The sequence below is a fragment of the Xenopus tropicalis genome, chromosome 6 (genome assembly GCF_000004195.4).
Source record: "Xenopus tropicalis strain Nigerian chromosome 6, UCB_Xtro_10.0, whole genome shotgun sequence".
Classification (NCBI taxonomy): Eukaryota; Metazoa; Chordata; class Amphibia; order Anura; family Pipidae; genus Xenopus; species Xenopus tropicalis.
Genome location: NC_030682.2, coordinates 116525057 through 116550649, shown reverse-complemented (window position 1 = coordinate 116550649; position 25593 = coordinate 116525057). Strand labels below are relative to the sequence as shown.

Here is a 25593-nt window from a genome sequence, read left to right as displayed (position 1 = left end):
AAGAAAATATAAAAATAATTTTCTTCAAAGCTAAGACATTAACATTTTCCTGTGCACAATTCTTTGAAGTATTATCCTAAAAATATAAAAATACAAAATATACAGGGGGATTCTTGCATATAAATATTGCATTATATTTACATATATACATTTTTTATGGTAATGTGTATAAGTTCAGAAATCCCTCTTACATTAGCATTTTATCTTTTTTTTTTTATATATTCAGGTATGGGTATGGCTCTGAACTACGGGATGACCATCTCCCATAGACTCCATTTTAAAAAATCTATTTACATTTTTAAAAATGATTTCCTTTTTCTCTGTAATAATAAAACAGTAGCTTGTACTTGATCCCAACTAATTGGGTTTATTTAATGTTTAACTGGTTTTTTTAGTGTGGTGATCCAAATTATGGAAAGACCCCTTATCCAGAAAACCCTAGGTCCTGAACATTCTGGATACCATACCTGTATATCAATTACCTGTACAGATATAGGATCTGTTATCCAGAAAATGCCGAGTTACTTGAAGACCATCTCCCATAGACTCCCTATTCTTTATTTATCTTTTTCAGGAAGAGAAAAATAGAAAAAAAGTTGTGCATTCTTGCCATAGACCCTATTTTATGCAACTAATTTAAATTTTTAAAAATAATTTCCTTTTTTTATATAATAATAAAACAGTACCTTGTACTTGATCCCAACTAAGATATAATTAATCCTTATTGGAGGCAAAAAAAAACCTATTGGGTTTAATTAATGTTTAAATGATTTTTTAGTAAACTTAAGATATGAAGATCCAAATAACAGATCCTTTATAAATAAAACCCCAGGTCCCACACATTCTAGATAAACTGTATATATTTTTCACAACAGGCATTATACAACTCTAAGGGGCCTATTAATTAAAGTACGACAGGTACGAATTACAATCCCCCCAAGGATAAAAAAAAGTCTTAGATAAATTGCAGGTGGCCTTAGGGGTCTATTCATCAAAGTACGAGCTCGAATCCCAAATTGGGAAAAATTCGGATTAAATACGATAATTTCTGATGATCGCAAATATCACAAAAATGCATACAAAAAAATCATATTAGTGGCGATCTGAAAGGCACAAAATTTTTGCATCCGAACGATCGTTTTGGAAGCCTCCCATAGGACTCAATGGCACTTTGCAACTTCAACCTGGCCCAAGTAAAGTCGCGATACCGAAGCTTGAATGAATCCGAAACTTTCGTACTCGGCGCAACAATACGATTTTGCCGCACAAATTTTGTCGCAAAGTATGAAAAGTCGCGAAAAATACAAAAAAGTTGCGTGCCTATACGAAAAAGTTGCGGAAAATACGCACAGTATGATCAAATATGAATTTTGTGTAATTCGTAACTGTCGTACTTTAATAGATAGGCCCCTTAGTTTTTATTACAGCTTCCAACTGTAGTGGTCTAGTTGCTAAGGTCCTATTTATTGTATTAAAAAAGATGAATTCAGTACTAAACATACCAACTAGAGATAACATTAATTTATTGTTATCTGGCCCCTGGCACATATCTTACTATAATCTTATTTAGACACATCCTAGAAGATCTAGATGATAGAGAAGCCATTCCAGTTGTTGTTAAACCAACATGGCCGCTATTCAGGGCAGGAGCCTTTTTTATAACTGGAAATACACTTATCTCCACAATGACAAAAAAAATGTAAAAATGTAATGATGCCAATATTTCCAAGCACAATGCTATTGTACTAAAGATTATACATTATTATGACTCAAAATGAAAAATAATATTTTTAGTTACTGGGTAACAGAGGTAGATGATTAATATGACATTAACTGGCTTAAATACTCAAGCACTCACTTAGTGCTAACATTTTGCCTCCAGCTCCTTTCTCATATATACTTACTGCATACTGCATGGTAACCCAGTATTCAGCTGCGGTATCAAGACTTAAAATCACCCGGTCTCAGTAAAATGACACATTTTACTTGAGCCAAAAGAAAAAATATACTGCTATTATGTTCAATATAGTGCAGGTAATATAGGTCTCTTTTTGGAAAAATAATAAAATCATTGTGTTGATTAATACTATACAAGCATGCTTGAATGCATACAATAAAAATCCAAATATAATACAATATGGACAATACATAGACAATTATAATTAGAACATATAAGTCTAGCAATCATTATTAATGATTCTAATAAATAATACAGTATGCCTACAGTTGATAATAGAAAACAGTCCTTGAGGGCTCAGTATGATAGTTAAAAAAATAATCCATGACCTATAGGGAACTTTTAGTGTACATTCATATTTGTAGAGAAGTTTAAAGTTTTTTAGTGTCAGTATCACTTTAAGATGTTGGGGCAGGTTTATCAAAATGTGTGTTTGGAGCTTAATACTACATGTTTAACTTGGGGTATTTCATTTCTCAAAGGGCTCTAATATACTGTAGGTTGAGGCAACTTGTTTCCAATGATAACATTACAAATATCATTCGTTATTAAAAGCCAAAAAAGGCAGTTGGATTAACACATTTGGTGTTTTATTTTTCATGTTTTACAAAAAATAATGTTCCTCTATTTTCTAAAATTTTTTTATAATTTTTACTTGCAAAAATGTGATGCTTCAGAGGTTTTATAATGACATTCATATGGAAGTTACAGTGTGCTGAAGATTTATTTTAGAGGGGGAAACTCAATTTATTTGCTTTAAAAATGTGTGCAACTCATCAGAATAATCTTCCATTTTTACTGTAATTACTGTATTGCACATGTCTTCATTCCTCCCAGTAATTCTCATCATGTACTCCGAGAGAACATCTGGGATATTCTGCTTCTAGTAGTTTTATTACATTTTCCATTTGTTTAACATAATTTGCTGTTTAACAGATTTCTAAACAGTTTGCCTCTGCACATTTCTTTGCAGTCATGTGTGTAAATGTATTCTTGTAATTAATTACTTGTAATTTTCCTTACTATTAATACAATGCAGCTGCTTTTTTTTTCTCTTCCTAGACTAGAGTTAATAGAAATTGCTTCATAACAAAGAGTATGTTGATAAATGATATGGAATAATCTTATTAAACAAACAATTTTTTAGAAATGTATATTTCTTTAGAATGACGTAAAATCATAAATATTGTTGTAAATGAATAGTTTAGTAATGCATCATTATTACACTGATACACATTATCCATGAATTACCAGAGTAGCAATAGAGAACAACATCACAACATGTAGGCAACAACCAGAGATAATAAATTCTATTATAATAATACCTGCTACACCAAGAAAAGAGTTACCAGGATATGGTTATATTTTTACTCCTACATTATCATGAAATAGTTATTACAAATGACTAATGCTACAAAATATGTAGAAGGAGTGAAGGGGAAAGGTACAGTATAGGGACCTGCAAAGTAAGAAGTTTAAAGCTTAATACATAAAAACTCACCCACATTTTATTCAGCCCCATAGGATTTTTAAAACTGTATTTATCAATAGGTAAATGTTAGCGTTCACCATTTTATAAATGTGCTTCTAAAGATTCCAAAGCAATGAATAGAACATGGGGGAGTTTTTATGTATTAAGCTCTTAACTCGCATTTTGATAAATCTGCCCCTTAGACTAAATGCTCAGCATTACAGAAAATGTTAGTATATTTAAAATGGTAGGTTACAGATCTGTTAAGATTAAAAGAACCCACATACAGAGTAAGGGTTGTTTGAGTACAGGTGTGGGATCCGTTATCCAGAAAGTTCCAAATTATGGGAAGGCCATCTCCCATAGACTCCACTATAAGCAAATAATTCTAATTTTTAAAAACGATTGGATTTATTTAATGTTTAAATAATCTTTTAGTAGACTTAAGGTATGGAGATCCAAATTACAGAAAGATCCCTTATCTGGAAAACTCCAGGTCCAGAGCATTCTAAAAGTTGTAAAGGTTACTTTCAATGCAAATAAAAAATCTATAGTTTAATAAATACACATATATATTGGTCAATGCTAATCTATATACAGTGTATGTATATATATATATTAAAAAAGGAAAGTTATTTACATGAAAATACATTTTTAAATTATAGAACAAAAATACATAAAAGTTGTGAGTACATAATACATAAAAGGATCCTCTGAATACAATATATTTATGACATTGACATTAGGAGGCCTATTTATCAAAATTCAAGTTTGTGATTTTTTTTTTATTTCAAAAACTCAACAAACTCAACAATGCACCTTTTTACTAAAAACCTTGAATCTGCCAAAATAAAAAAGACTTGAAAAACATAAACTGAAAAAATAGCTTGAATTGACTTCATGAACTCGCCAGCTTTTAGATGCCAATTTTTTACATTCACTACATAACTGTTGAAAATTAGAGTTTTGGAGTTTGGAGTTGGAGTTGGAGTTTAATATACCCTGTTTATTTTGCTTGAGAAAATATTCATCAGTAGTGGTGAGCGAATCTGTCCCATTTCGCTTCAGCAAAAGATTCAAAAAATGGTGAAAAATGCACAAAATGAGAAAATGGCAAAAATAATAATTTTGTGATGCACGCGTAAAAAAACCACTAGCACAACATTTCTTTGACGTGCGTCATTTCTTTTTCGCATGGCTAATTTTTCTGCGAATTTTGTCACCCACTTCGCAAAACAATCCACCAATTGTGAAACGTGGAAGAATTTGCCGCAAATCCATGCCTGCCGAATTATTTCGCCCATATTCATCAGTAGGCGTATCTAGTAGTCTCAAGTAAAATGGAGTAAAATGGTTTTTGTGCAGTCGATGCCACCAGTCAGTGCTTAGCTCAGATTTATCTTATGCAATTAAAATAATAAATGCCTAATGTGTTATAAATAAATGCCTAATTGGTTAAATGGTATGTGTTATTATATAAGTCCACATATCTGTTAAATGTAGGTTTAATTTTCATATTGACTTAACGTTAAAACTTGAAATAACCCAGAGCTATTTTGTTAAATAAAAAGCTGGAATGTAAAACTAATAGTCTTAGCATACTTTTTGTTCATTTTGCATGAGCTTTTTATACTCCCAAAGCCACCGGCCGATTTTCAATGACTCCGCCAAAACAATAATTACCATGCTAGCTGTTTTAATGCTCTGAGATGTCAGACAGTTGGCCAGGGAGGCTTTTAAAACTGACCTTGTTGCTGTTTTCCATTCATTAAAGTCCAACCTTTGCTTGCTGGTCACACAGGATAAATGAAGTTTCATACAATCTCTGCTCAAAAGAAGATTTATTGTTTGCTTCAATGTGAATTATTTGAAGAACCACTATTTGTCATGCCAATCATCATCTCTAAAATCTAATTTAGTTGCCTAATTCACATAGCCAATGTTTATAAATGTTTCTGTCAACATAGCAATTTCAAAGATTAAAAGCACATTACAACATTCTGAGATTTGGAACCCAGTGTAACAACATTAAATTCAAAGAAGTCAAATTCCTAGTAACAATAAAAAGACTGGCATTTGTTTATAAAAACATACTTTATGCGAAGAATACAGCTGCATACAGAAATCTAATTAGTTTCGAAGCCTAAAAGGTTGGAAACGCATTTATATACTAAGCCAAATTATAAGAGTCTAAATTCTTAGCTTTTGTTGGTGTTTCGTGGTCTTGCATAAATATGTCGGTATATACATAGCATGAATGCAAAATGGCTTGAAAACATAAAATAATATCATCAAATAATATTCTTTTTTACTCATCTTGAAACCCACTATGGCAGATTGTGTTTAATCTCCTTGCATTTATTTTTACTTGTAAACAATGTTCCCTCTAATTTCTTCTTGGTTGTGTGCACAAATATTTTTCATATATTTTTGTGCAAAAATATAACTTTTTTGATTTTACCTCCATTTATAATTTATTAAAACCGCAACAAATCTGAAAGTAAAAATACACTAAAAGCTGTCAAGGTCATGTAGAAGTCAATGGCAGTTGTCCTTTGTCAATTGGCCAATTTTTCTTAGTTTCGTGGATTTAGAGGTCCTCTGGGTTTTTTTATGCTTTCAATTGTGCAACAAAATGAAAAAAATGTTGTGCTGTTTAATAAATCTTTTACCATTAGTTTTAGAGAAATTTCGTTTTTTTGTGGTTTCAAAAACCTAAAATCACAAATATTAGAATATTGATAAATAGGCCTCCCCGTGTTCACTTAAACCATGTAATCATTTTTTCTCATTCAAAAAGAAATCTAACCCAATATTCTGATGGTTTACCAATAGAGATGAGCAAATCTGTCCCGTCCTCTTTTGCTTCAATGAAAAATCTTTTGAGAGATTCGCGAATAGTGAAAATGTTGCGCGCCCAAAAAAATCACGTGTGTCAAAACAAATTGTTGCGCATCATTTTTTGATGCATGCAACAATTCTTGGATGCCAGGACAAAAAAATGACGCGCACAACTATTTTTTTTAAAGCATGTAATTTTTTGGCACACACAACAATTTGCAAGGCAAATTTTGTCACCCATTTTGCAAAAAAATCCACCAATGAAAAAATTCGCCACAAATCCATGCCTGAGGAAATATTTTGCCCATCACTACTTACCAATGTATAAATCTTTCTTCCAGTGGTTAAGTGGCTAGTATAGAGTATGTCCCAAGTCATGCATCTACAGTATATACACTAAAAAAACCTGTTACCCAGGGATCCCCAACCTTTTATACCTGTGAGCCACATTTAAATGGAAAAAGTGTAGGGGAGTAACACAAGCATGAAAAAGGTCACTTGGGGTGCCAATAAGAGCTTTAATTGGCTACTTAATAGCCCCTATATGAACTGGCAGCCTTCAGAAGGCTCTGTTTGGCATTATACTTGGTTTTTATGCAACCAAAACTTGCCTCCAAGCCAGAAATTCGAAAATAAGCACCTACTTTGAGGCCACTGGGAGCAACATCCAAGGGGTTGGGGAGCAACATGTTGCTAACGAGCCACTGATTGGGGACCCCTGATGTAACCTATACTCATTTTAAGTGTACATTTAAAAAAACACAATCATTTTGTGAAAGATGTATTGAAAACTCATTTGTTTCATTTATAAATAATTCCGATATGACCCTAAATATGACAAACTGCAACTCCTTATGCTAATATCCCTTAATTAGAGGAGCTAAATGAGTGAACAGTATAAGATTTAAGAGGATCAGAAAAGGCAACTACAATTTATTAACTAATCTTAGCCTTCTGTAATAGCTTACTAATCTTCCATTTGCAGGGGAAAAAAAGTTTTAATTATGTCAGGCAAATATCTCTAAACAGCGTGCATTTTGGCTAAAATCCATTTCTCCAATTGGCTTTGCATTCATAGTTTTATACGAAAGTTTTATTTAAAAAAACAGTGAAAAATTTCTAACAACAGCACTTTTCTAATTTCATGGTTCACTGATCAGTCAGTGAAGATTTAAATAATTCAGAAAGAAGGCCTATTCTGTTTCTTTTTTATACATTTAAATCAAGAGGGTTTTTTTTTTATATTTAAAAGGTTTTTAACCCTTTTAACAACTTTTCATTATAGTGTTAGTTTAAGGATAATGCCATTTTAATAACAGTGAACAGAAGCCAAGGGCATTTTTGATTAGTTTTAAGACCCTTACCCTTTTCCTATAAAAACATGAAAGAGAAGCACAAAGTAAGACAAAATTATATTATAGATTTTTTTTTCTCAGTCTGCTCGAATACAGAAGAATGTAAAGGCTGCTAACATATAACTAATTACTGCATTCTATTTACAACTAAGGGGCCCATTTATTAACTGATATATTTTAAAAGTGGTACGAAAGCGTCAGTTCATCCAGTATTATTATTATTATTATTATTATTATTATGTATTTATAAAGCAGCAACACACTCCACTGTGAAGTACAATAAATGAGTGTACACACTGAGCATACAGATTAGACAAAAAACTAATTGATACAAATCCTGCCCAAAAGAGTTTACAATCTGGTTTCAATATTCAGGTAAATTGATACATCTATGTGCTGTGATCAATGTGTAATTTCATTAATTGTTTTCTTTCTCTTTAAAGGAGAAGGAAAGGTAAAAACTAAGTAAACTTTATCAGAAAGGTCTATGTAAATACAGCCATAAGCACTCACAGAATGCTGCTCTGTGTCTTGAAAAGAAACAATGCATTTCTTTCCTTCTATTCTGTACATATTAGCTTCTGCATCAGACTTCCTTCTCACATCTCAAACCTCCACAGCATGGGCTTGAGCATAATCAGATTGCTTCTCTATCCCTCTCCCCCTCCCTTCTCCCTCCTCCCACTCCCCTCTCTGCTGTAATCTGAGCCCAGAGCACAGAGATGCAGGTATGGAAGTAAAGTCTTGCAGGTTTGCTAAAACCTAAGGTTTATATGATTTAGAATTCTAAGACATATTTCTGCTGGGTTTCCTTGATTTTGTTGTGCTACATGTATAGATCACAAAAGTAGCCAAAAATGGCAACTGTGCTGTTTAACCAATCAGGTCTCTGGCAGCCGGTGCAAAAGACTTTACAATCCAAGTGATTAGGTAACCATAGGGGCACATTAATTGGTAAATAATTACCTCCCAAGTCAGAAACTGAGCTTTTTGGTGAGAGGCTGTCCAGAGAAATTCAACAGCATTTGGGGATCCAAAGTACTGAATGGTACTGAGTTGTGCCAACCACAAAGACCGCAACTATACAAAAGTGCAAATAACACATTTCGATGCAAAAACCTTTAATGAAAGTGGTTTCATGCGCAACTTACTCTGGGGAAAAGCACAAGTTGCCCACTGCGCTAGCAGACGTAAAATGAGCCCTATAATTTATACCCAGTTTAGTGACAATTATGTTTTTAATTAATTAATTATTTGTATCCCTTTATTGTGACAAACATTTTCCCCCATTGGCACACAAATTAGTTGCTGAACCATTACAATACAAATATTTAAAATTAATTACTGAGTTCATAAAAAATGCATAACTTCTCTAGTACAGATGTCAATTCAACCTCTTCCAGAAGTGAATTTCACAGTGTAATAAGAATGACCACATTATTTTCACCATTCACATTATAAAATAGTATTTATTATGTATCACAATATAATCCAATTTATTTCTAGATGTGAAATCTAGAAATCTGTGTGTATGACTGCGGGAACATACACATACATATATATAGCTAGATTAACAATATCTTAAAGTTATATTTATACAACTTCAAACAAATCTGCATTTTACATTTGAGCAAGAATAATCTATTTGTATGAGTTTCATTTATGCTGTTGGCATAGGCTGAGGAAGTAATTTTATGCTTTGTTAACTCACTAATACATATGATATTCCTATTAAAATGCCTAGGAACTTTAATATGAATAATGTCAGAATCCTGAATGAATCATGGATTACAAGACTCACTTGAAATAGACATGCCAAAAAATGTCCTGTGACCACAGCCCATGTATTGTAATTAAAATAGGAACATGAAGTCTTCTACACTTGAAACCATTTTATTGTACCCCGTATGGAGTGCAATAAATGTAAATCTATATAGTAAATATATTGCACCAAAGTCTGTATGTGGGAAACATGACATGTCACTTAAATTGTAAACAATATACTGTATGTATGGGTTCATGTTTTACAGAAGAAATGCTTTTACTGTCAATGCCATAATGCAATAAATGAGGTAAAATGACTCTGTTCTCCCTCAGTAACTCTGTGCTTACTGAGGCAGAGAAAACAAAACCACTCAACATTACAAATATTATTGTATGAAACACTGGAAGGCTAAATAGAAAAACTAGTGCAAATCACCATTTTACTCACAAGTCAACCTTCTTCCATAGAGTCCCAGTGAGACTGCCACAGGCAGGGTAGTGCATTGTATGCATTTGTCATATTGCATCTGAGTGCAGGTAGGCCCAATTGCTTTGAGCATGGTGGTTGTAAATGGGTGCAAACTGAGACAATGACTGTGCTTACACTACAGCTACATAGGGTAAATGTCATATCATGTCACTCATGGTACTTTATTATGACATTTTTCCTCCCAAAACATTCATAAAAAACCCATGTCAACTCACTGTATACTTTCTAGGTGCATATACTAGACACATTGCCACAAACACAAAAAATTTGTGATAACTCATAAAGGGGAACTCCAGCTTCCAAACCCAAATTTGTTGAAAAGCCCCACACAACACAGAAATCCCTAATATACCTATCACTGTAATCTGTTCCTTTAAAAAGTATGAATAATTACCACTTCTATACCATTTTTGCTGCAAAACAGTTCTTTTCTTTCAGCATCATCTGAAATCCTGACAGGGAAGGAGGGGCTAAAACAGTAATGTCACAAATTGTAACAACTTCTCCACAGCTTACAGACAGGATTCAGTAACTACATAACCCACAATGCATTGCACTATGATGTTTCTTTCCTTATTGACATCATGTGTGCAAGGAATTGTGGGATTTGGAGGATGCAGGCTAAAGGCAGGATGAGGACAGTCAATTACTGTTATATGTGATTTGAGTTTCAAAGTAGTCAGTAAGATAATCAAAAGAACAGGGGGCAGGATTAGGGAACTGTTCCAAACCATAATAGCTCATTAAAAATGTAAGGCTGCATATTTTTAATTAATGTATATTGCAAAATTCTAAAAACAAATAGGCATAAAATACATAGAAAATATGGGGGTGATTTCCATTAGTTTCTAATTCTTGGTGTTTATATGTTTGATAAGCACTCAATCCTGCCATTTTTTAGAACTTAGGTATGTCAGTGGCTTCTCCTGTAAAGATCTATTATGCCCAAGAGTGAGTGTCTACAGCATTCCAACATAGATCTGGCAGAAGAAAGACAAGAGCAAGCTGTCATACTCCCCCATTTAATGCTATAACTTTTCCTTCTGAGAAATGTTTTCATAATGACAAGTAGCACAAGATAGAGAAATACATACATACATTAACACACAGTAGATTAACAGTATATGTGGAACTTGGGTACCCAGGAGTGGGCCTTTCTACATTTATATATAAAACATATACAATGATATATGAAAAGAATCTGTATTCCACCAAAAGCTTTCCCAGCTGAGCTGCACACTCCATTGGTGGGAAGCAGTGTTGGGCATAGGATCTGATGTACAAACAGTAAATGCAGATAGCTAGTGAGTGCTCAACTTCTTTTAACTTCATTTTTTTGAAAATCTGAATTTTGGCTCTTGAAGTTACTAGGAGCGGCTTTTTGCTGCCCTATGAAACCTCAAGAAATCTACTGCCGGAGACAAATTTCTCAAGTTGCCTTATGGCTGCAGCGCCCCTGCCTGCAGTGTTTGTTTCAAAAAGTAAATGTTTGATGCATGTGCTTTTCCAGCTTCAGCCCCAATAGGCCCATATTTATCTAACGTTATAATAACCTACACTATAAACTGCTACTTTTGTACCATGTAAAAACTTACATGTAAAAAGTTAGATTAATGTTCAGTCAGTAGCAATGTCATGTAAGTTGTTTGTAGATCATTAGCAGGGTCTTATTCTGTTAATTACACTTGACATAAGGAGTCATGTGACATGATGTCATTGTGTGTGACAGTAACTAGGACGATTCGTTAAATATATATATATATATTTTATATGAGGGGACACTCTGTATGATTAAATCTTATAGTCTTTTCATTTTTCACAATTAATAGCAATATTTAAGTGAAAATAAGTATCCATAAAATCCAGGTGATCAATCACTGCATCCTGGTTACTTTTTGGCATTGTTTGACCTTTTCTACAGTTAGAAAACAGTTAGATTTTCTTAACTAGCTAAAACAATTTCTTTTCCTACAAATGTGTCAAATACAGTGCCAAATTCTGTTAGTCCAGTAGTATCAACTGCATAAAGCATATGACAATAGCAAATATTTATATAATAATTTATATTTCTATGTTCCATGATGCAAATAAACCTGCACCTTTAAATTCAAAGAGATACTTGCACTAAATACATCAATGTCATCATGCCCTTTCCCAGCAATGTCATTTCTGCTGGTTGTTACCAACCACAATGTGTTTAATAATTATCAGTGCATTTATATCCAAGTGTGTATTTCATACAGCGGGGCTGAGGCTGATCACAGTTCAGCTCTAGCCGTAGCCTTCAGGACATTACTCAGAAATGCTCAGCGTCAAGTAATGACAGGCAGGGGTAAATAGAAGGGCTTCAAAGACTCTTCACTGTATCTTGCTCTTGCTAAAAACTGGCATCCATCCAGGACTTGCCGATGAACACCACGCAAAGCAGCAGCTGGTGAGGAACATTAGCAAACAGGGCCTGGGGGCTACCCATGTTCTAGTGCTCTGTTCACCAACTGCTATTCAGTAAAACAGCTGGATCAAAAGAGATTCAGTCAAGATGTAGTTAGAGCTTTATGTGTACAACTGTTTTGATATAGATTGTTTGCTAGAGGCAGAGATAATGATAGCTTTGCAAGTGAATGTATTGGCTGAGAGTTCTCCCACTATTTTTTTTTTTTTTTTTTTATACAACACTTATTGTTTAGGCAGCAGTGAATTTACAGGCTTGTAATCTCATTTGGCAACTGAAACCCACAGAGAAAAGCAATTTAGTCATGAACACAAGGAACTAGTAATCTGTCATAAACCATATTTTGCCTACATGAAACAATAGTGTTGTTACTACAGGGCTGCTGGTGTTTTGAACGTTCCAACCTGAGAACTATATTTACACAGAACGTCGGATTTAGAAAAGTAGACCGCTCTCGTTTCATAAGCGTATGCAGTGTTTAAAATAGGCCATAAAATCTATGAAAAATTATTCATCAAAAATAAATGTTTGTGTAGGAATCGCATGAACTATAAAAAGTGCTAATGTGGAAACCAGTGCCCTGGCTGCATCTAGAACTTTAACACTTCTTAGTATTTCAGGTCGGGAGACTCGCGTGCCAATAACATGTGTAATCAGCTTATTAGTTTTAGTTATAGTTGTTATTTTTTTGTCATTTATTTTCAGAGTAATGTTAATTTGTGAAAATCATGTTTTAATGTGTTTTTTTTCTGTTAAAAGAGAGATACCACTATATACAACAAAATATAAAGTTCCTTAATCCTTAGCTGAAAAACATGTATGAGACATTTCTAATAGCTTTATTTTAGTTGTTGCTTGTTTTATATGGATGTGTGTATGAGCTGCATTAACAGACATATAATATTTAGGCAGTGGTTCTGAAATAGTGGGTACAAACCTCAGAACAGACCAAGCACAGAGGCAAATTTGAGGGTCATGTGGGGTGAATGTTTATAACCAAGAACCAGAATACCTTCAATATGTATGTTTACAAATTCAAAAAATATCTTGAAATCTCTTGAATTGAAAATATGGCTTGATTTTGCCTAGGACAACTCCCATTGACTTCTACATAAAATCACAAGCTTTTAGATGCCAAAATTTTACATTTTTGGGTTTTTAATTTAATAAATAAATATAGGACATTCAAGTGTTTGAACCACAATTCAAATATTGGGAGTTTTAGCGCAAAGAAATGTGATTTGTGGATAAAGTTTGAATTCAAATGTTGCTATATCACCACCTTAGATCTAATAGTGTTTGTACTGTGAGCACTGGGCCATTGTTGGTATGCTATTATGATTATACAAGTGGCCCCATTCACTTAAGAGATCTAAACCCCAAAAATGACGATGTAAACTTAATCAAGGTGCATCTTTGACAGTGGTGTAACTAGATGTTACTGTGTCCCACAGCATATATCACTTAAGGCCCTAAAACGTTGGTAAGTTGAACTATTCTACCAATATATATTTGAATTGCTAACTAAGTAGGGCCTTATTAAACTCCAGGGCCCCTCTGCAACTGCAGGCTCTGCTTCCTTTGTACTTATACCTTTGATCTGTGAGTACTTTTGCCATTTTCTCTTTTTAATGGTTGCTGACTGCTAATACAAGACTTTTTGCAACAGATTGACCGAATCAAGTAGGTGCATCTAGGATTCAGTTAGAGGTGTATTTATTAAGATTTGAATTTGTGAATTGTACATTTTTTTCAATTAGAATCAACTTGAAATTTTACTAAACTTGGATGTTTGCTTATTTATTGAAAAAAATTGGATCAATAAAACTTGATCAAAGAAAACCATGAAAAAAGACCTTCAATGCATAGAATTTGTATTCTACTCTTCATTTTTAACAGGTCTACAATATGTTCCTGAAAAATATTTTGCTTAGGACAACTTCCATTGTCTCCTACATAAACTTGCAAGCTTTTAGATGCCAAAGTCTTACATTGAAGGTTTTTATTTTAATTTATTGCCCTTTTAAACCATAATTTGAATCCATGAGTTTTAGCAAATCTCTCAGAAACTGTGTATGTGTGTATATATATATATATATATATATATATATATATATATATATATATATATATATATATATACCAGCTTGTAGAACACAGAACACTCATGGGACATAAATTATTATTTAGCAAAAATCAAGACATCACAAACAGTTCCCCAAACCAAACAAACTGAAATAGACAGTAGTAGAAAGCTGACACCAAGGACCCAGCCCCATGACAGGTGTGAGGTGTACACTGTAGATTACATCACTGTGTGACTCAAGATGATGAGCAAAGAGAGATATGAGAAGGTAAAATAAGTGAGTATATTCAAAAGTGTACATATAAAGTGCAACAAAATTGGGTGTCCAATGGTAGATAAAATCATATAACCCATGGCCAAGAAAAGGAGAAGCCATGAGGTTATATTATATTATCTACCCTTTGAAGGAGGAACTGTGAAAAAATCAGCAAGGAAAACATCCCTTTATATAGGTTTTTGTTTTTAATTTGCTTATAGAGCAAGGAATCTGCCACCTAGCATAGTATTTTTTATTTCATGCCTTACTTGTATAATAAAGAATTGCATAAATTCATAGTAATCTATTTAACGAATATTGAAATATATTTTACAAGTAAGGTGTAAAGATAACAGCTAACACATTAATGTTCATTGAAGGTCCAATAAATACCGTATTTACCTAATTATTACAAAGCAATCAGATTTTCCAATGATAAAAAGTCTTAAAACATCTGCACATGATGATATGCTAAAAGTATTTTTTATCAATGCATACAAATGAAAAATGCTCTTAAATCTAATCCCCAAAGAAATGTAATGAATTGCATCAATTAAAATAATGGCTCTCATTAAATAAAAAGTGCGGTGTCCTTAATAGATCGCTTTCATGTTGGCTCCAATTCTGTTTATAATCAAAATGTATATTTGCTCGGGAATTATTCAGGCTCTTGAATCGTATAATAAATTTATTAAAAATTCCAAAAAGATTCAGTAGGCAAGGTTATAGTGACAAAATAAACTACCATTCTTTAACTTGACTTCAATTTTAAATACTCTATTATTATCATCCCACAAGACAACTGTAATATGTTCTATATAGTGTATTTTTTTAATTTGTATATAAATATAGATTCACACAATAAAATGACTTTAGAGTATCAGTAATTATAAAAAGACATAAAGATGATAAGTTTATTGGGTAAGTGCTTACTCTACTGCATAACAATTTTCAAGACTGCTTGGGTTTTGGCCAAACTCATTTAAACAAATGTAAAGTCTATAGTAGAGTTCTGTTCATCCTCCAGGTTAAAAATTAATTTATACAACTTTTGCAAACTCCTGTTCATTTCTGCCTTTATGAGCCATAAAATGAGATATGTTGTATTATAATAGCATTGTATATGCATTAGAGAATAGTCCTGATGATTTTTCATTAAATGATTTTCCTACGGAGTGTAATTATAAAATATAGCGCAGTAATTTGAAAGACAATTAAATTTGTAATAAAATAATCTCAGGTGTTTCTCTCTTTTATTCAATAGATGCAAGAGCTGCAAAATTCTGAAGGTACACAATATCACTCACAAATGGCAGCTATGAGGCCAAGAGCCCAGCCACCAGACATCAGACAGTCAGGAATGATGCAACATGGTCAGCTGACTACCATCAATCAATCACAGCTCAGCGCTCAGCTTGGACTCAACATGGGAGGAAACAATGCTGCCCATAATTCACCATCTCCTCCTGGAAGCAAATCAGCAACCCCATCACCATCTAGTTCAGTGCATGAAGATGAAGCGGATGATAATTCAAAAGTAAGAGTATACTATATATAATAATATATAATAACAAATGTATGTATGAGGACAATAATTGTTTTTTCCCATAAAAACGATCAACGCACCAGAGGTCACCCCTTTAGATTAGAGGAACGGAGCTTCCATTTGAAGCAGCATAGGGGGTTTTTCATGGTGAGGGCAGTGAGGTTGGGGAATGCCCTTCCTAGAGATGTGGTAATGGCAGATTCTGATAATGCCTTTAAGAGGGGCCTGGATAAGTTTTTGAACAAGCAGAATATCCAAGGCTATTGTGATACTAATATCTACAGTTAGGGGCTGATTTACTAATCCACGAATCCGAATGCGAAAAATTCGGATTGGAAAATGAACATTTAGCGACTTTTTCATATTTTTTCGTCGCCGTTACAACTTTTTCGTGAATTGTCATGATTTTTTCATAGCGATTATGACTTTCGTGAATTGTCGCGACTTTTTGATAGCCATTACGACTTTCGCGAATTGTCGCGACTTTTTTTGTATTGAGCGCTCTAAAAATTTGCGACAGTTCGCGAAAAAGTCGCAAAATACCGATCATTATGAAAAAAACGCATTCGGGCGCTTTTCGGACATTCGTGGATTAGTAAATGTGCCCCTTAGTATTAGTGGTTGTATATTTAGGTTATGTATGTGAGTGTATAGATTGGTAAGTATAGGTTGTGTGTGCTGTGTTTATTTGGATGGGTTGAACTTGATGGACTCTGGTCTTTTTTCAACCCTATGTAGCTATGTAACTATGTATGGTTAAAAACCTAAAAAGTTCAAATTGTCCTATTCAAAGGGATTGTTAACCACTAAATTGATAGTCCCTGCTCCTATATCAATATGTAAATCCAAAATAATAAATAGAAAATGAGATTGTTTTGATTAATGGCAGGATACAGTCTCTTTGAAACCCTTCTCCTCTTTATTTTTCATCTCTTGCCCAACCTAGTAACAGCACTTCTACCATAAGTGTATCTTTCCAAAGAGCTAAGACTGTGATATACATGATATTCTAAGTCATATTCATGTTGACAAAATAATTGATATACAAGATTATAGATATGGCATATTTATTGCAACAGTAAATCACAGCTAATTACATATTTTATTCATTTGACATCTATTAAAGTTCCTGCATGTTAATCCTTCTTTCCAGCTATTTGTCAAATCTCTGTAAATCAGAAAATCAGTCACATGACTTTTCTTCAGGCTATGTTGGCACACTCGTATTGATTTCTGATAGTTTTAAAGTACATTGCTTATCCTATACCAAGATAAATACTGTTCTATAAATAATACCGTACCCATGAATAACTGTTTATTGGACAAATAGCCAGATGAGATGTTCATTGTTGATCTGGCCATTCATTTAGTCAGCAGAGACTGAAAATAGGTTCTTTAAAGTATAAGTAAACTTTTTTTTTTTTTTTTTTTAAATCTCTAAAATGACTATACAACCCCCAGAATAACATACCTTTCTCCCTGTATGCAGATGTTTTTTGTTTCTCTATTACAAGCAGCTAAAATGCAGATCCTGACTTCCTTGTCTAGCATGAAGCTCCACCCCTTTTTCACTTTCTGAGCCTTCCTTCTTTCTTTCTGACTATGATGACATTGAAGCGGTGCCTACTGATTGATTATAATTGGAGTATTGCCCAGCAATACCCAGTAGGCACCTTTTTGAGGTCATCATAGTCAAACAGAGGGGGATGGCTCCGAAAGGAAAATGGAGGATCTGCATTTCAGAGAGAAACAAAATACATGTGAATGTAGGGAGAAAGGTATATTCTGGGCATTGAATAAATTCAGGGGATTTTATAGTAAAAGGCTTACATATCTTTTAAAGGCACGGCCACTCTAAGGCACAGAATTATAAAAATGTGAGTTCAGAGCATAATACATAAAAACTCACTTACATTCTATTCATTCTTATGGGATTTTTCAAAGCTCTAAACTCACATTATTATAAATCTTCCCCTAAGAGACCTAGAAGAATTGGTTGGGCAACATGAAATCCAAGATGCAGCTTGATTAAAAATACAAAGGAATGGAGAATTTGCATTAGAATTATACGTGTAATTGGAGTTCAGCGACAGCTGAGGACATACAAGTTAAGAAACACTATATTACACATAGTTAAAGGCTTTAATAAAGGTAACCAGTGAATTGAAACACTAGTAATGATCTAGTATTTGCAGATCTCTCTAAATGATGCTCTATACCATCAAAGGATAATAGTAGATTTGTTGTATTTTCTCTTACTACTAAAATATTATATATTCATAAAGATTTCATGATTTTTTTTTTATTTTTTTAAGATTTAGTATGAGAACAGTTGGTTAAGCACAAAAAAAGTGCTACATATTATATATATATATTATATATATTATTATAAATGCCTGGGATCAGGTGTCTCTAAATGTGGCCCAAATCCCAAATATAATATCTGAGCAAACAGGGGTGCCAAATATCTCTATGTTATTATGGGGTAGATGTATCAAAATGTAAGATTAGAGTTTACCACAGAAAAACTTGCCCACTTTCTATTTATTCCTATGGGATTTTTAGAGGCAAAATTATCAAATGGTAAATTCTAATTTTCACATATTTGATACAAATACACTTTGGTAAATTATTTGATATGCCAATATAAAACTAAGCACACTAAACTAATAATCTAGGTAATCCTGTCCCTTAAATATATAGCCTTAATATAATATAAACCACTCTACAATTTACTGAAATAACTAACTTATGCAGTGTAATTTTGCTTTAATCAAGGGAAAATGCCACTTTCACCAAAATGTTGATAGAATTAAAAAAAATCTCAGACTGATCCTGGGCAGTTGAGCAAGGGATATATGGACTGATATTCCTAATTCTGGTGTTTGGACAAAAAGAAACACCTGATGTGATATAATCAGGCCACTTCCTGTAGCATGCTGTATATAACACACTGATTTCACTAATAGTAACATAGTAACATAGTAAGTTGGGTTGAAAAAAGACATATGTCCATCAAGTTCAACCATAATGCCTATATATAACCTGCCTAACTACTAGGTGATCCAGAGGAAGGCAAAAAACCCCATCTGAAGCCTCTCTAATTTGCCGCAGAGGGGAAAAAATTCCTTCCTGACTCCAAGATGGCAATCGGACCAGTCCCTGGATCAACTTGTACTAAGAGCTATCTCCCATAACCCTGTATTCCCTCACTTGTACTGAGAGCTATCTCCCATACCCCTGTATTCCCTCACTTGTACTGAGAGCTATCTCCCATACCCCTGTATTCCCTCACTTGTACTGAGAGCTATCCCCCCTACCCCTGTATTCCCTCACTTGTACTGAGAGCTATCTCCCATAACCCTGTATTCCCTCACTTGCTAAGAATCCATCCAGCCCCTTCTTAAAGCTATATAATGTATCAGCCAGCACGACTGATTCGGGGAGGGAATTCCAGAACTTCACAGCTCTCACTGTAAAAAATCCTTTCCGAATATTTAAATGGAACCTCCCTTCTTCTAAACGGAGTGGGTGCCCTCGTGTCCGTTGGAAGGACCTACTGGTAAATAAAACATTAGAAAGGTTATTATATGATCCCTTTATATATTTATACATAGTTATCATGTCACCTCTTAAGCGTCTCTTCTCCAGTGTAAACAGACCCAACTTGGCCAGTCTTTCTTCATAACTGAGACTTTCCATACCCTTTACCAGCTTAGTTGCCCTTCTCTGGACCCTCTCTAACTCAATAATGTCCCGTTTGAGCACTGGAGACCAAAACTGAACAGCATATTCTAGATGGGGCCTTACCAGCGCTCTGTAAAGGGGAAGAATAACCCCCTCCTCCCGTGAATCTATACCCCTTTTAATACAGCTCAAAACCTTGTTTGCCCTTGCAGCTGCTGCCTGGCATTGCTTGCTACAGCCAAGTTTATTATCTACAAGGACTCCAAGGTCCTTCTCCATTATGGATTTGCCTAGTGCAGTCCCATTAAGTGTATACGGGGCTTGCATATTTTTACATCCCAGGTGCATGACCTTACATTTATCCACATTAAATCTCATCTGCCACTTAGCTGCCCAGATTGCCAGTTGGTCAAGATCCTGCTGCAGGGATGTCACATCCTGGATAGAATTGACTGGTCTGCAGAGTTTTGTGTCATCTGCAAACACTGATACATTACTCATAATACCCTCCCCTAAGTCATTTATGAACAAATTAAACAAAAGTGGACCCAGTACAGAACCCTGAGGGACCCCACTGAGGACCTTATTCCAAGTAGAGAATGTACCATTAACAACCACCCTCTGTACCCGATCCTGTAGCCAGTTTTCTATCCATGTGCAAACGACTTCACTAAGACCAATAGACCTTAGCTTAGAAAGCAGTCGTTTGTGGGGAACGGTATCAAATGCTTTGGCAAAATCCAAATAGATTATATCTACTGCATCCCCACTGTCCAGCTTCTTACTTACCTCATCATAAAAAGCAATTAAATTGGTCTGACATGACCTGTCCTTCATAAAGCCATGCTGATTACTGCTCATATTGCCATTCTCCACCAGATAATTTTGAATGTGATCCCTTAACAAGCCTTCAAATAACTTGCCCACCACGGATGTCAAACTTAAAGGCCTATAATTGCCAGGCTGAGATCTTACTCCCTTTTTAAATATGGGAATGACATTCGCCTTCTTCCAATCCCTAGGTACCATACCTGATGAAAGAGAGTCTGAGAATATCAGAAACAAGGGCCACTGCAATTCTGCCCCTAGCTCTCTCAGTACCCGAGGGTGTATTCCATCTGGCCCAGGTGCCTTGTTTACATTTATCGTGTGTAACCCTTTAAGCACCATATCCTGTGCCAACCACTGTGTAGTTGGAGCTGAGGCAACAGTGAAGCTATTGGGTAGGACTTGGCTCACTGGCTCCTCTACTGTATACACAGAAGAAAAGAACTGGTTAAGCACATCTGCCTTTTCTGTATCCGCTGTAACCATATTGTTATTATAACTCAATGGGGCCACACCCTCAACCTGCATCTTTTTACTATTAATATACTTAAAAAACTTTTTGGGGTTAGTCTTGGCCTCGGCCGCAATGCGCTCTATCTTTGCGTTCCGGATTGCTGTTTTACAACACTTGTTATAGTGTTTATATTCATTAAACGCAGCTACTGTCCCCTCTGACTTATATTTCTTAAAAGCTTTCCTTTTTTTCCCTATAAACTTCTTTACCTCAGAGTTAAGCCACATAGGGTGATTCTTAACACTTCTACTTTTTCTTATTAATGGAATATATATTCCTGAAACAGGCTTGCACTTTGTTTTACTTTGGCACATTTTAAAGGAGAAGGAAAGTCATTTTGGCATTTTACTGCCAATAGATTTGCTACATTAGTGCCACCCAGAACAATAATATTCTGCAGAAAGCTTTATCATACCTGAGAAAAGCCCTAGAAGCTTTCTCCTTTTAGTTAAGACAGCAGCTGCCATTTTAGCTTGATCTTCATAGCTTCCTGCTTGCAGTTTAGTCGTTCAGTTCAGATTACACATTCCTAAAGATGGGGGGAGTGAGTTTTATGAATTCATATGGGATGGGGGAGCAGGAGAGGGGAGAGAGGAGAGAACTGTGCAGACTCTGGCCCCAGGAATGAAGGATTTTTCTGAGAGAGGAAATCAGATACCCGAAGAACATGTTAACAGAAAAGAAGACAAGAAATCCTCCTGTTTCTTTTGATAGAGGACTCAGCTTTTCTGTGAGCGCTTATGGCTGTATTTACATAAACCTTTCTGATAAAGCTTACTTAGTTTTTAGCTTTCCTTCTCCTTTAATATTTATCTCAAAATGTAACATTTTAATCATTACATAGGCTATACCAAAGAGGCTTTTGCAACATTATAATTACATTGCCCAGTGTTTTGCAGTAAATGTACCTGAGTACATACAGAGTAGCAAGATGTGTTTTATGTCATGTTAATACCTTTGTGTTTGGCAATTTGTCAAGCACTGGCATTTACCAGAGTGTGTTTGATAAACAATTCCTTTCAAATCCATTGTTCAGCGCTGATAACAATCAGAATAAGTAATGTTTTCTAATCCAGCACAAATCACTATTGAATAAAACAAGAGATTTAGATTTTTTTTCTATATTTAAACCAGTTTTTAGGCAGAGTGCTCCGACTTATGGGAAGACCAGAAATCCACAAGCGATTTTGTTAATAGACCCCACAGTACAAAAAAGTACTTTTGATTTTTCATGGATAAGAGATATTTGTATGTTCCTAATAAAAAAAATAAGTTCCCAACTATACGGGATGATGATGCATTATTTTCACACTCTTGTGCCATGTTTTCAACTGCAGCCTTCATCACACATGTAGTTTTACATTTATGAATCCATATGTGTCCAATTAGGTGCACCTAAGAGCTTTCAAACTTTAAACTGAATTAGGGGAAAGTATCAGTTTTCCAACTGATAAACATTACCAACCATAAACACAGAGCTATGCAATCAGTGAACCAAACAGAAGATGATGTGAAATGTGACCAGATCTAGTTTAAAAAGTCAGTAAATGGGAATTTTAAACATGATTGTTTCTGCCTGTAATCACTTCATAAATGTGTCCTCTAGGCATCATGTGTTCAACCCAATAGATTTTTGTTCTCTCAGATTGAAATTTCACATTTTTATGTAAATGGATAATATTTTCATATAACTGGGGTCCCCAAATGTTTCCACATGTCAAACTGTGAATGGATCTACATTTCATTTACAGCTCTTTGGATGCAAATGATCAAGCTGTTAGTGCCATTACTGCACTGCTTTTACCATTAAAAGTCTGAGGCAATGTTCACAAATTCTATAGGCTAAAATCAAGTTTTTTCACATTAAAACTGACACTTTTTTAATGGCATAATCATAGCTGTAAATATGTCTTGTTTTTTTTTTTCTTATAGATACAATAACTATTTTAAATGTATGTTTAAATGTATTCCTAGACATTACATTACATTACATTAACATTTATTTATAAAGCGCCAACATATTCCGCAGCGCTGTACAATAAGTGGGTTACATACATTGGACATACAGAGTAACATATAAAGCAATCAATAACCGATACAAGAGGTGTAGACAACCTATATATGTTTGTGTAGATATATTATATATTCTTGCTGGATATATATACTAGTGTTGCTTCCTGATTGCAACATCCACACCTATAAAACTATACTAGTATTATAATATGTGAAGTCTAAACAAAAATCTACCTAAAAATATCACAGATATAAACAGTGGGTTAGCTAAAAGGTTTTAGTAATCCCCATTTATCAGTACTTGTAAATATGAAATTGGGTACCTGCCATTACCCCCCAGAAACCTCAGAGTCTCCTATCTGCTTGGTTACACTACTACGTATGGGATTCATTATATTATTATTATATTTTCATTGGAGGCAAAACAAAATTAAAGGTTCATTTAATGTTCTAGAAGAAAGCCCTAGGTCCCGGGAATTGTGGAGAACAGGTTGCGTACTTGTATAAGCAAATACAGATTAATATATGAAAAGTATATAGATAGATGAATAGATAGATAGATAAGACACATATCTTATTAAACCCAAAGATAGTGCTTTTATAACCTTTGTTTCAGTGCCATAGATGCTATGTTTATGGGTTGTCTTTTGATTTACACCAAATAATCACTGGCATCATTTGGCATAGCAAGAGCAAAAGGCTGCGGCACTGCAATGATTAAGGCATACTGACACTCCTGCACAGACGTCATTCGCATGCTGAACAACAGAAATGACGCCAGATGGACTTCTGTGCAATTGCATCTGATTTGTGACTAAATGTGCACGCAGTTATAGTCAGTTTGGTAAATTAGGCACAACTGTAGTAGGTGCAGCTCAAATGCATAAAATGCACCCTTGTGACCTGGAGATCTGGGAAAAAACGCAGCATTGTAGATAAAAACCATGGCAATAGCAATTGTACTTTGCTCACTGCACTTGCGAACATACATGTGCCCATGTTTTAGCTAAATGAATGTTCCTCAAGTGAATACAGGGTAACGTTGTTGGTATATTTATTTACATTTTCTTTTTTCCTATTAAAGATCAGTGGAGCAGAAAAACGCCCAGCACCGGATATGGGAAAGAAGCCTAAAACTCCAAAGAAGAAAAAAAAGAAGGACCCCAATGAGCCCCAGAAGCCCGTTTCTGCCTATGCATTGTTTTTCAGAGATACACAGGCAGCCATTAAAGGCCAAAATCCAAATGCTACTTTTGGTGAAGTTTCCAAAATAGTTGCCTCAATGTGGGATGGACTAGGAGAGGAACAAAAGCAGGTAAAGACAATATATATGTGTGTGTTTATATATATGTATATAATATGATCTGCACTGTACTTTGCTGCTTTGTTTGAAGGAAGTATAAACAGTGCATTTATTACAAACAAATTTATAAAATAACTGGGGTTTCCCATGCATAGTGACAGGGACTATGGTGTTTTAACCCTCCTAGAATTTCTGCATTTGTTCTAGAAACTGCTCTTGTATTTCAATGGACAGCAAGAAAAGGCTGCACTTTTGTTTTGCTATTATCAGTGAAATTCCCAGACTTGTGAATATTTTATACTATGTTTTCCTGTATACTAGGTAATATTACTTGCCTTCTGTTGTGTGTCTACATTCCTATGGAGTATGAGGTTAGAGATAACCTTTAAAATATTTTGCTAGACATGTTTCTAGAAAGCTTTCAGGTTTAGAAAGGAATTATCACCTGGATTTCCTGGAATAACAATTACTTCAAAGGTCACAAACATGCTCTTAACATATTGACATTAAAAAATATAATTCCTTATTTGTATCAAGGGTCTACTAAACAACAATTTAAACCAGGCAGTTCATCTTGGCACACAAATCAGGCACATTATGATACAGTACATACATTGTGTATCTGTGAACTCCTTATTTAAACACTTGCTTAATGGTCTAGCCTTGACAACAAGTACACTTTGTTCACAGAGAATTGAAAGCCATATAACTGGAACTTTGCATTCCAAGGTATTCATCCAAGGTTTCATCTATTTTCAAAGCTTTCCAATGTTTTAAATATTAGTCTTTAGGATATACATACACATTTCAGTTGGTTATATAAATATCCTATATCCTAAGTACCTTAACATGATGTACTTTAATATTATGTGTTTAAATGAGGACTAAAGCTTAACTAAACAAGTAGGGAAGAAATGTACATTATGTTTTGTGATTCTGTACCAGCCCAAGGCACCCACAGCCCTTTAGCAGGGAAGATCTGTGCCCCCAAAGATGCCCCAGTAGCCCCCCATCTTCTTTTCTACTGATT

General features: G+C 34.5%; 1 protein-coding gene across 3 annotated transcripts in view; it reads left to right on the top strand.

Annotated features, from left to right (window-relative positions):
* Positions 1 to 25593, top strand: part of tox (thymocyte selection associated high mobility group box) — a 159282-nt gene that overhangs the window by 110946 nt on the left and 22743 nt on the right. For all 3 annotated transcript variants that reach the window (XM_018095125.2, XM_012965279.3, XM_012965282.3), the window contains 2 exons: positions 15937 to 16209; positions 24345 to 24575. In XM_018095125.2, coding sequence (XP_017950614.2) covers positions 15937 to 16209; positions 24345 to 24575 — 504 coding nt within the window. The remainder of the gene's footprint in view (positions 1 to 15936; positions 16210 to 24344; positions 24576 to 25593) is intronic.